The sequence below is a fragment of the Centrocercus urophasianus genome, unplaced genomic scaffold (assembly GCF_019232065.1).
Source record: "Centrocercus urophasianus isolate 14NV4802_14NV808 unplaced genomic scaffold, USGS_Curo_1.0 seq_28, whole genome shotgun sequence".
Lineage (NCBI taxonomy): Eukaryota > Metazoa > Chordata > Aves > Galliformes > Phasianidae > Centrocercus > Centrocercus urophasianus.
The window spans coordinates 5,329,052-5,342,353 of record NW_024884844.1 but is presented as its reverse complement, the minus strand read 5'-3'; the positions used below and the strand labels follow the sequence as shown (position 1 = coordinate 5,342,353).

At 40.7% G+C, this 13,302-nt stretch overlaps 1 protein-coding gene across 7 annotated transcripts in view; it reads right to left on the bottom strand.

Annotated features, from left to right (window-relative positions):
• The window catches only part of KALRN (kalirin RhoGEF kinase), a 447,237-nt gene that overhangs the window by 216,990 nt on the left and 216,945 nt on the right, over positions 1-13,302 (bottom strand). For all 7 annotated transcript variants that reach the window (XM_042827277.1, XM_042827280.1, XM_042827273.1 and 4 more), the window contains 2 exons: positions 5,583-5,714; positions 1,341-1,571 (listed from right to left, as the gene is read on the bottom strand). In XM_042827277.1, the coding sequence (XP_042683211.1) occupies positions 1,341-1,571; positions 5,583-5,714 (363 nt within the window). The remainder of the gene's footprint in view (positions 1-1,340; positions 1,572-5,582; positions 5,715-13,302) is intronic.

Here is a 13,302-nt window from a genome sequence, read left to right as displayed (position 1 = left end):
AGTTGCATTGCACACAGAAGACATTAATCCTCTTGAAACCAGTGACAAAGACTCACTGCCCTGCATAAGTGGAAATTTAAAGTCCCAAGAGGGTTTCTTGAGTGAACTGCATAAACATTTCTACACATTTCAAAAGATGTAAGAGAAGAAGTTTGGATGGAATGATTGAACAGAGGTATAAATCACCCTAGGAGATGAAGAATACCTAAGCTAATAAGGATTCCTATCAACATTATACATTATAATTGGAAAAAATGTAAAGATATCAAAATTCACAATACCTTGTTCTTAGATATTTTAACCCCAGAACTGTATAAAAAATACTTGAAAGATCATATAGTTTGTAGAGACTATTCTAGTTGAATTCCAGTTACATGCTCTACTTAATATATAGCTTATGAATTTCATTACCAGGAAGCAAGTTGCCTGTCTCTCCTCCTTTCTGGTTCTTGTCTATTCTGCATGCAACTGCCCTGTTGCTCTGTCTCTCCCTTGTGTTTCACTGGGAGAAAGGCAAAGACATAAGGAACCCCAGGGACATTAGAACGCTCCATAAACACAATTAGAGTGTTCAGCCTCTTCATTTAAAGCAAGTACCATATTGCTACCAACATCTGTTTCAGGCTGTACAGGGGCCCATAAACAAACCACACCCTTCTGAACCAGCAGAGTCCTGTAGCATCTGTTGACTGTGTTTGCATATTTAGCAGCTATAACAATGGCATCTCCTACATACTGTCAGTTACACTGCTGTGTGTATTCAGATGGCTTCCTTTGGAAGACAAATGTTATTTACCTGCAGCCTGAGTTCTTAGAGGTGAGCCTGTATGGTATGAGCTGTTACTGCGCTGTGGGCTCTGTACATTCAGGGGGTGCAGTTCATTTGGGCTTACTAGTTAATAGCACAGGTACCTGCCCTGCATAAATGGTAATAATGAAAGATCATCCAAAAACCACCACTGTAAGATCTGTATCAGTACTCCTTCCACACAGGAAGATGAAACACACTGCAGTTCAATTGCTTTTTACACTTGAAATCCTTGTTTTTCTATTAAATACTGTTTCCTAAGGAACAGTAAAGCACCTACAGCCAACTGCTCACTTGTGAAAAATTAACCACTGAAAATAGCGTCACATTCCTGTAGGGAACAGACTGATCAATAATCAGTGGACTGACTGATGGCTTCTAATGTGAAACTGAGAGGTGCATCAGTATTTTAGCATAGATAGAGCAATGTGTGTAATCCAGCTATTAGCTATACCCTCCAGATAAGTCACCAAACTACCTTTACAGCTGCAGAGAGAGGATCGTTCTTTATCTCCTTTAGTAACAGCTTTACCTGTTGGACATCCTGCTGGAAAACGCAGAGCTGCAGCCTTTGGTGCAGCCGGACCTTTCGGTGCTGCCAGATGCTCTCCAGGCGCCGCTGGTGATGCAGGACCTCATGTACCACGTCCAGTACCTGGTGCACAGCTTTGGAATAGTTTGCAGTAGCAGTGAGGGATTCTGAATTCCCAGGGCTCAAGGGACGCTGTAGAACATCCAGCAAGGCTTTTCCATCCTGGCTCACCTGAGTGAAGAAACAAGTCTCCTTCACTGAGCTGATACTTCAATATTCAAGAGCTGAGAATGAACAACCTCGCTGATTCTTTTTCCCCACGTCTCTTCCTCATTTTACTCAAAAAAGAAGAAAGCCCTCATTACATCTCTATTTGACTTGTACTTGCACATGCAGCGCTGCCTTCGTTCCCTCATGGGCCTGCTGTGTCACTCAGCAACAGCACAGGTACCGCTCTGCTGGGACTGCACAGACACAGCAATCCCAAATGATGCTACGTTCTGACACATGAGCACTGAGAATTCCTGACATGCACCAGCTGATGACAGGTGGCATTTGCAATAGGGGCCTATTTACATGAGGAGGTGGCATTTTAAGAAAACCACAGATGGCAGAGTCATTCATATTCCGTATGATAAGAGAGAGTCCTTTCATCGTAGGATTACTAAGTAGGAATATACCTTCTGAGGTGTGACATTCTGATTCTGAATTTCATTCAGTGGCAGCGAAATGAGGATAGGATGATGACTCTACTGTTCCCCAGGAGCGCTCAGAGGCATCTGTAGCCTCCAGTTTCAATGGGCTACAAAGCCTGGAGGCAAATGGAAAGTCCTGTGCACATGTGCAATCTTTTTTTGTGTGTACTGAAAAACAGTTGCAGATGCAAAGGCATTTTGGCATTAAAAAAATAGAATGCTAGATTTTTTTTAATGCCAGCATATACTTACACACACACACACACACACACACAAAAAAAAAAAAAAAAAAAAAAAACCACCACCCTATCCTAACCAAAACATCTTAACAAGTTTATACATGCATAGTTCTCTAAAAAACATCACCTTGAAGTGTTTTTGAGCTATGGATTGCAAGCTTGAAATATTTTGTTCAACAGAAATATTTAACGAAGACACTACTGGAATCCTTCTCTTTTCTCAGCCCACTCTCCTCCTTTCCCTCAGAAACGAACTGCAGAGAAATGATGAGATTTCCTGGAAACGTGTTTTTATTTCTATGCAATCACAGCCACCAACCCTGCTAGAGAATGGTTTGAAGAATGCTTTCCATCCAGTTTGAATGTTGATCATCATCAAAGTTCAAGTATGTCTCAAGGATTTGCAAGTCTCATTTATCTCCATATTATAGTTGCTCAGTCAAATGTAGCAAATACCCATGAATCCCAAATCTGAGTCTTTTGGCAAGCCATGCCACATCCCAGGCTGTTAGAGTAATAGAGGTGCGGTGCAATTGCAGAGAAATGAAGAGAGCCTCTGAGAATTATACTGGCAGAACTGGGAGTCAATTCTCATCACATGAGGGGGGCTTAGGTGGTGACTATTAGGTGACTACTAGGTGGGATCCTTGGAGATTTTTTTTTTTTAAATATTGAGGATAATTTGGAATTAGATCAGGAAATAAATGGAGAGCCTGCAGGGAGAGGCTTTCCATTCTCAGATTTGGTTGCTGCCAAAAAGCAGCTGGAGCAATCTGTGCAGGCTGAAGCCTGCTGGGGTCACAGAGGGAGCAGTCACAGCCACAGCAGTGCACAGTGGGAATATGGGGGGATTTTAGCAGGGAACACTGAGGCACAGGTGTTTCCTTGGCAACCCAGTGGAGGTGGCAATGGCTGCTAGGCAGGAAGCAGCAGCATCTAGACAGGGAAGGAGGCATGGCAGGCTGCATCCTATTTTATCTGTGAGAAGATAATTAGCAACAATCCAGTCACTGGGAATAGGGAACCAAAGCCATGCATCCATGTGTGAGCAGCTTATTAGACCTGAAACTCATTCTTTCCATGGACTAACTTCCCTGTGTGAATTCACTATGGGCCTGATCCCACCATTTGGGTTTTCAGTTGGTCTGAATCTATCCCATCAAGTATTTGGTTCCTGTTGTCTGTCTGAAGAGCCTCAGAGATTACCAGTTAAGATTTTTCCCTGACAGGCAACCTCGCATTCATTGTCTGCACAGCCAGAGATAAATGCCAGATATCAAGTGCCCAAGTTGTTCTGCTAATAATCATTAACATATAGGAGAGGCAATTAGAAACATTCTCCTGCTCTGTAGCCTACAAGCTTGTCCTGTCACACTGAAGGCAATCTATAAACATATGTCAAGCAGCATGGTGGTAGACAACCAGTGAAGCTCAACATTTCCAAAGATTTCATACATATTCCAGGACTTCATATCTTCTACATCTTACAGAAAGGAAGGGAACAGCTTCACAAATGGAGGAGCTATCTCTGCTCTTCTAGCCATTTAGACCTTCCCCTTTGTTTTGCTAAAAATATATCACATCTCTTTTCACGTGAATATTCTGAATTTTTCAAGGACTGTGCAAGGTCACAAGCATAAAGAACCCAGTTCAGTTGAATTTGCATCTGACAACACATTTTTAAGAGGTATAGCATAAGTCTCAAACTTAACGGACCTGCACCCAGCATGACTTGCAGTCCCTGTGATCTCTAAGTAACAGTGTTGTACCTGTCAAAGGAAATCTGACCATATTTCCCCCCCTCCCCCTCCTTCTTCCCCCCCCCCCCCCCCCTCTTATTTTTAATAGTACAGAAATGCTGCTGTTCAGCTACTGGTGGAGCAATATAAACAGCCTGGTTTGAGACATTTATGGAACCTCCTTTTGTGTCAGAGGAAGCTCCCAAGTGCATATTGCTGATGTGTGCCTCTTCTCTTAAGCACAGTTCTACCCAAAGTAAAAGCAAGAGCATCACTCCATTTTCAGTAGGAAGGTCTGTTCTGCCAACAGCCCCACTTGGTGTTAGCAGCAAGTAGAAAGAATTGCTTGGCTGTGGTTTGCACATCAAGCCTATGATCTCTGCCTTTGATGTTTCTGAGCTTCACTCTTAGTAAAGGAAGGAAGCAAATAATTACGGCTACAACCATGGTAAAAAGGAAAAGGTTTTCCTAAGATTCTTTGGGCATCTCTTCTTACATTCCTGCAGAATATCTAAAATCCTTGTACTCTATAACAGGACAGAAAAAGCCTGTATATCCAGATTCATATGTTTATTCCAATGAATATCCATTCTATTACAAATATCTTACTATTACAGAAATAGAAAGAGATTTTCCATGACTCTGTAGGAAAAGAAAGTGAAAGCTACAATTTTCATCCCACCACAAAGAGATCCCACGAAAGAAACACTAATTCTATAAGCAAGAGACATTGTCTAGATTTGAGAAATGAGCACATGGATAAGAGGTAGGGCTCTAAAGTCTAATCCAAGCTTTTCAGCTCTTTACGTAACCATGGGCAAAGGAATGAACATTTCGGAAATAACAGACTGTAACCTTTCTGGCAGTTCTACAAAATGCCTAAAAACGTGCTTAGAGAAATAATGTAGAAATGTTTTAAACAGCTGTGTGTGTGACAATTTATAGCTTTCTGAAGAAGCATCAGCAAAAGCAATATGCATATTAAAGGACTCTTTTGTAATGTATTTTAAATAATTTTCATTTCACAAAAGCTAAGACTGAGGCTGTTAAACTAATGCTAGTTTAAAATTTATTTTTTAAGAGACATTTTCAAGTACAATTAGAGAACCTTACTTTCTGATTAGACACATGCATAAAAATTTTCAGTTCCAACCAGGAACAATAAGAACATTCTCCATTTGCTCAGACACCTTCCTGCTCCTGAGAAGCCCAAGTATTGTATTAGAAACTGCACTTCATGATTGCAACCCAGAATTGCTTTTTCTCATGAATAACATCCAAATCATTCATGCTGTTTAGAAAACAAGGCATTACTGTACAATATCACTTACATTCTTCATCTTTTCTATGTGGGGTTTGTCCCTAAGATCGTCCTGATGGTCCCCTGCAAGCAGACTCCAAGGAGTCCCCAGACTGGGAGTACATAGTTCTGACTTCTTTGAAACAATTGCAGTAATGGAAAGCAAACCTAATTTTTTTTTTTTTTCTCCCCAGAAAAGCCAACTTCCCAAACATAGTCAAGTATCTGTTTGCATTTAGCAGACATGTTCTCCTCTGGGAAGCACATACCTCTGTGTAGGCCTGTGTTACTTGTTCATACAGAGACTGATGATGATGGATGGCCAGCTCTAGGTCTTGCATTTCTGAGGGGAGGCCTCCTTCACTGCACATTTTACACCAGGCATCCACACCTGAAAGGAACTGAAACAATTACAGAAACAATGAGCAACAGCAACAGAGAACATCATCACAACAGCTTTAGAAAACTGAGTAGAATGCCACTTAGAAAAACTACAATGCCACTGACAACTCCAGCCTGAACTGAGGAGAATGTAACAGTCAAAAAAAGGTCCTTTTGAATGCACTGGAAAAATATATTCCTTTTACCTCCTGAAGAGTATCTATCCAAAAGAACATTTTCTGTTTCTTTTGAATTAAAAACAAATGCTTCTTTAATCAGGCTCAGAAAACACCCATTCTAAGAGTCTTCGCATATAGAGCAGGGAGCCTGCAATATTTGGGAGAAAAACATCAGTGTGAAGCACAGGAGGATCCAGCTGTATTTGCCATCATCTCATTCGTCACACATCTCTTAGTCACTCACCTGTACTTAACTCTAATTTGGCCAATAGAAAACTCCCTTTAAAATCAATACTGACATTCATTTCAGTGAAAAGCAGACAGTCTGTATTCAAGCAGCTCCCAGCTCAGGGCCAGCTCAGTGGGATTGCTAATAGGATACCAAGGCTTTAACCTCCAGGTCATACATTTGGTCCTGGACCAGGTCAGCAGTGATCAGATACTATTACCATCTGATGGCTGTTAAGCAGCCAATTCAAAATGAGCTCCTGGTCTGATTCCAGTTCCTGGTGGGCAGAGATCCACAAAAAGGGAGAAAAAACAGCACTGCCATTGCAATTGATATGGTTTAGCACCTTGGTTGGAAGCCTTAACAGAGAGCCAGAAACCAAACAGGCTTGGGGAGTAGAGGAATGGAAAAAAAAAATTCCACTCTTAAAGGCCTCCAAAGCAGGGCTGATGCTCTTTAGCAGAACAAATTGGGGAAGGTCTCCCAGGTTCTGCCTATTCTGTAAAAGAGAGGTGGAATTTGGTCTCTAAGGTTCCTGTCTTTTTTCTTTAAGCAGGGTCTATTCCAATGACGTAGTCACTACCATGCTCATATTTAGTTTGTACTAACTGCCTGATGCCACCTCATTATTACTCATTAAATATTTTCTCTTCCTCCATCTTTTTGATAACCCAGCCTGCCACACTTCAGGGCTACGAATAAAAAATGAACAGCTGATTATAAAACAGATGCAGTCCCCTGTAGGATGAGCTTGTAACACCACAACACTAAAACACAATCACAGCTTTACCAGCTCCTCAAGTGTTCACCTGTGGCTTCTTCGTAAAGCGCTCCTCACAGAGTGAGGGGCTGTGAGATTCAAAGTAGAGAGTTTCAATTCCACTCAGGTATCAGCATCCTTTTTTATTAGCTCTATTGTAAGTGTAATGCTATTCACTATGCTGTCGTATAAACAAGGCTACAAAGTGTTTGCATGGTAAATATAGAGATTCAGCAACAAAGATAATGCCCAAAACATTTGTGTCTACAAGGTACAAATCTAACAGCAAGAACTATGCTTCCTAGGAGACTGGAGGTCACCACGTCCTCTTGTGTTAATCTGACTTCTCATCTGTCACATCTCTACAAGCAAAATTCCTAAACAGTTCTCCATAAAGCTGAAGTTGCCTTATTTTTTGCTGAGCTAGTGGAATTCACATCATTTCCTAGTCAGTTTTAGGAACATGGAGCTGAGGCCAATCCCTTCTGGGGTTGTTACATGAACCTCTCAGTTGACACAGTGAACAAAGGACCTCTACACCTTACAGATCAGTATTCCTGCTGCCAGAATCGCACAGTTACAGCTCTTATCTGAATGGCTGAATTCTATCCATTTTTATACAAGCTCTTGCAGTCTTGTTACTCCTATGCTGCCATATCCCCAGAGCACGCTTTGCACAGTAGGTGGGAGACATCAAGAAGATTTTAAGCACCTAACTGCATCACTGCCTGGCTGTCTCACATCTACCTTTCTTCTGTATATCTATTGTACACAGGCAATGTCACATCAATAACTACATCAGTAATTCCACTCCTACCACGAGCAGGAGCAGCTGATGTCCTCTCTTTTAAGAAGCTCTAAGAAACGCAGCCTGTTGGTGTGTGGAGTAAGCTATGTCTTAAGGACTTCTGACAAGTATTACTTCATACCACCAGATTATCAATCTGGGTATATTGTAAAAAAGAGCAGCTATGTCAATATTTATTACTTGCAACTTATTCTGGCAGAGCCAAGCAACTTTATTCTGTTCAACTCTCCGTGCTAGAAACATCTTCATGTGACTAAATCATTGCTTGAGTTAAAAAGAGACACATTTAAAGTTACGACTGTGAGGTTGGAACAGGAGCAAGGACCAATATAATTGAAGTTAATTGCTTAAATTTCCAGTTAGCCCATAGACTGGAATAGCTCCTATTGGGAGCATAAAAGTTGAAATGACAGACTCCAATAGTTGCACACGTGTTTCAGGATCTGAAGAATGATTAAGAAAAATCTCTTCTAAAAATAAAATCTTTCCTTGTGCCTCTGATTTAATCAGAAAGTAACTTTAAGGTAACAGCCCAAACTTTACTACTGGCTTATAACCTATCCACCAATTCACAAATGATGCATTAGGCCCACCACTAATGGATTCTTAAACCACTTCTCACTAGCTCTGCTCCATGATTCCTATTCTGGATCACACAGAAGCTCTAGCATGCAGCTCTGACATTTTGTAGCCCATGTTTATTCATGTTTTTTGCACAGTCCTTGCTTACTGCTTAGGTCTATGGATGAAAACTCCAGGTTAAGCAGGGTGGTTTCCCAGGTCCCAGAGAAATTAAAAACAGACTCTGGCTTGTCTTTGTCATCCTGAAGTGGATGCAGAAGAGCTGTAGGGATGATGGAAAGAGTGCAATGAAGCTGTTCTTAGGCCTCAGTGGCTTAAAATATCTACTGATACACACATATGTATAATTATATTTATTTTGTTGGTTTTTTTTTTTTTTTTAAGGGGTACAGGGCATGAGACTAACTGCATATTTCCTGATGTTGTTTCTGAAATTTCCTTTCCCTATATAATCCTAAAGTTATCCTTGCATCTTAAAGATGTCAACTGTCTTCTCCTTCACTTCTTTCCCTCAGATTTCCTCTTTTTTTCACTTTCTTTGCTCAAACAGCAGAGCGCTCAGAGGGATCAAGGCAGAGATGAGCACAGTAGTCTCCTCGGCTAGGGAGGAAGGTAATACAAATGGCCATGGGTCATTTTCAGAGAATCACCATAAATATTTAGTGCACGCACTCAGCATGTACTCCTTTAAATGGTAATTCTGCTTATGCACTTCTGAGGGTAGACTCTGACCCAGAATTAATTGATTTAGATCTCTCAGTTGATTGAAGATATTAATTTGTTCGTTCTGACAGGATCTGTAGAGTGAGCACCTTATTAATAATTCAGCAGACAATCAGAGATCACAGCCAAGAAAGGGAGGACACCTGGTATGTCTGCTTCCCCCACCTGGCAGTCAGTGGGCCAGAACCTCTTCTGGTGTAACTCAGCACAGTTCTCTCAAAAAAATCACTGAGATAAGGCATGTTATCCTATATTCCCTTGCAACTTAGAATAGCCTCAGGTATACCTAAATATGCACAAGCAGTTTCTATTTTGCACTAGAATTTCATGCTAGCGTGAGAGAAGAAAAAAAAAGATTTGTAGCAGGCAATGTTAAGGGACGTTTGGGCAGTTAACTAAGTACCCTGACTTGTACCTTCACCTGGACACAGCAAGTGTTTGGAATTTAGTTTACCAGCTTTTGATCAAGCACACATGCTGAAAGAATCTTGGCAGGAAGCTAATTTGGCAAGATTCATCTTTTCTTTCTTTCCTTTCTTTCCTTTCTCTCCTTTTTTTTTTTTTTTTCCTCCCCATTTTCTTTGTCTTCTTTGTCATTTTCTTGATAACAGTTAGGTACATTTAAAATATGTTTGCAAAACTTAAGGAAGATGCATGCATGCACTAAAACATACAGGCAGAGAAGGAGGAAAAGAAAGAAACAAACCAAGCTTTAGTACAGGAACTCATTCAGACAAGTTCAATTCAACATGCCACATGTATCTGCTATGAGAGCCAGGAAAGCAATGTGATTCTGAGGCATGTGAAGACAGATGTGAGGTTCAATTCCCAGCACAGTTGACTCAGCCTTTCATCCTTCCAAGACAGACAAATTGTATTCTGTGCAGTGTGCTGTGTGGGGTCTTTAGGAAGAGACCTTGAAAAACAAGTTATTTCCTGCTCAGCTTGCATATTATGAGATCGGAGAACTTTTCATAAATCTGTCCCAAGCCAACAATTTCCTTGCGGGCTGTGGTGTGCCAAAGGCTGAAAGATTATGATCCTACTAGACTTGCTTCCTGTTGGCATCACAGGGAACTTCAATCAGTAGAAAGCACTGAATAAAGAGATGGTAGCAGCTTATCGCGCTGGAGAAGGAAAGAATCTGCATAGAGACTGGTATGAGGCACACTGTGGGAAAACTGGTTGGATCCGCATTGAGACTTCCATTACCAACAGAACAAAGGGAGCAAAATCAAGATTTGATCTGCAGCAGGGGAAGCTGTGGGTTTATCTACATCTTTGCTTTAGAGATTTAGACCTTAATTATTGTAAAATAATTCAGAGGAAGCCCTGATTTTAATTATAAAACAAAAACCAAAAACACAAAAAACCACCACAACCCTTGGTGATGCCAAATAATAAGGGATCACTCTGGGAATGAATGCTCAATAGATCACAGGCTGGGTTATAAACCAAATCCCAAATGCCTCAACTTCTTATACTATACAGAGGTCAAATGATTAAGTTATTAGAGAGCAAGTCATCGGTTTATACTACTAGAGTAACTGAAGCAAGACCAACAACTCAGTCTTTGCTAATGGGCACACTGACTCCCACTTCTCTTTTTCTCCATCAGTCTGAGCCTGCAGCCTTCAGCACTTATCTCTCACTGACTTGTCTCTTATTGAAGGAAGGAGTGACTGCTGTTCAGAATTAGCAAATTCTCCTGTCTGCTTAATAATGAGAGACTTGCCTCCGTCAGACAGCACAAACCTCAGTTCCTTTTATAGATGTGCCAAGGGAGGACTGTTTTTTTCAGACCCAGCCATTCAATTGCACAGAGAAGAAAAAAAAAGTCAAAGCTGAAAGTGACATTAGTCTAGACTTTTTCAAGTTAAGGCTGAGGTAAAATATCCGCTTTGACAGCGTTCAAAGAGAAAGATGACAAAAAAAAAAACTCACCTCTAACTGACAGGCAGTTCAGTGCAGCTATTTGTTTTATTGTCTTTCATCCTACAAAATACCCTGGCAACTCCTCATAAATTGCAAATAAGATTGACACTTCAGAAAAACATGGGATTGCTCATAAAAAAAAAAAAAAAAAAAAAAAAAAAAAAAAAAAACAAGTACCAAATCAAAGAATAACTAATTCATTCATAAATCTTAACCATTCTCTCTCTGCATATAGACTGGATATAATTTTTTTCTTTTTATGAACATACAGTGACTGACAAAGATCAATACGAAGTCTGCACCTAAACTTTACAGTGCCCACTGTACAGAGATGAAAGTACTTGGACCAGTCATCTTGTTAGGATACCAGGCCCCTCAGTGCCTGCACTTATGTGAGCACATACATCATTAGGTGCCTGGTAGGGTGAGTAATTGCTCCATGTTATGGCCTGTTGTCAGTAAGAAGTAAAAAATAAAGAAAAAACGCATAATTCCTCAGTAAGAAACAAATAATAAAGAAAGTCTTTACTGTTTAAGCAAAACATTTCCATACATGTATTCTGACTGCTACAGTTGGAAAAGTAGTGCGGCGGAAAGCTGATACAAGAGTGAAATGGCAAAAGGGACAAATAGGAAAAGAATGCTCACCCAGCTCTGAAGATTTGGGCTCTCAGGGAAGAGTCCACAAGGAAGGGATCTCCAACCAGAGATCCTTATCCAGTGACAGTAAGCCCTTAAATGAGGTCTAAGAGAGGTGCAACCACGCTTGACCCCTTTGAGTCACACAGCTGAATTGCCTTCACCTGTACTCCCAACACTGAGCTGGTCCTTTCCTCACGTGCTCAATCAGTGGTTCAAGCTGTGATTCAACAGTTCCCATACACTGACCCATGAGGCATGATTTCTGACTTAAAAGTAATCAGCTACTTGAAATGCAAGCAGTATATAAATATCAAGCACAGCCACTTTGCAGCTTTAAAAAAGAGCTATTTGGAAAAAACAAGTGCACAACAGCACTGAAAAAAACTCCCAAAGCCATGTTTTTAAATGGGAAAAGAACACAGTCAGCATGTGGATGAGAACTGAACCATCACTGATAGGTGGAGCTGTTTTTAAATCTGTTCACTGATTTTAAACCTGTCACAGTCATGAAATTATGAAACAATTCTGAGGCAGCGGGTACTGCATTTCAGCAGTGGTGACACTAATGTGGAATACAAGCCATGTTATGGACAGCCACGCACAACTGTCACACTATGAAATGAAGGGTGGCTTAATCAGCTCATCTGCATGACTTGGTGATTTATGAGCACAAAACTGCATATGAAGCTGAGTATCAACTTCAATGCATTAGAAATGGCAACATTGAAAGATCGCACAATTTGTACCAGGAGGTTCACACAGAAACAGAAGGAACACTGTATGCAAGTTTGTTAAAACTTATTGAACCAATACAAAGCCGAATGCGACAGTTTCCTGGATTCATCATTACCAGTGATAAGATGTGGTATCACCACTAGGAGCCAGAGTCAAAATGGCAGTCAACAGAGCGATGACATGAATTCCCCACTGAACAGAAAATTCAAAGCACAGCCCTCAGCAGGGAAAATGATATGCACTGTCTTTTGGGATAAGGGAGGAATGGTCCTTCAAGATTTCCTGGAATCCAGGACAATTCTGACAGCTACATTGTGACACTGACTAAGCTAAAGGCTCAAAATTCCAGGGTCAGGCCAGAGAAGATGACAAACTTTCTCTTGCAGCACAATATTGCCAGGACCCATATCATTTAGGAGGTTGTGGAACACACTGCCAATGTTGGCTGGACTGTCATACCACACACACCATGCAGTCCTGATTTGGCACCTTCTGACTTCCATCTGTTCAAATCAATGAAATATGGACTGCGTGAGTAACATTTTCCTAGCAATGACATTATTATAGCAGCTGCGAAAAAGTGGATCACCTCTGCTGGTGCAAATTTTTACAAGCATGGCATGCAGGCATGGCATCTCGTTCATTGCTGGTGAAAATGCATAGCTAATGGTAGTGACTAAGTTAAAATGCAATGGTTTGTTGCTGAGAATTTGCTCTATCAAATATCATTATTGTGCTCCTTGTATGTATTGTAGTTTCCACGGAAATAAATAGGAAGTATTACTTACAGAACAATCCACGTACATACAAATGCTGATACTTGTTTTCCCAACCATAATATTCCTGCCTTTATCCCCAACACTATAGAAAACTAGGCAACAGAAATAACGCAGCACATTATGGCATAAGTGCATTTCAGTTATCATTAGATTCTCTCTCATCACTAAGGCCTAGAAAATATTTCCTTATCCACTCAAGCAATGCATACTAATTTCGGGGGGGTAACCTCTGGTGT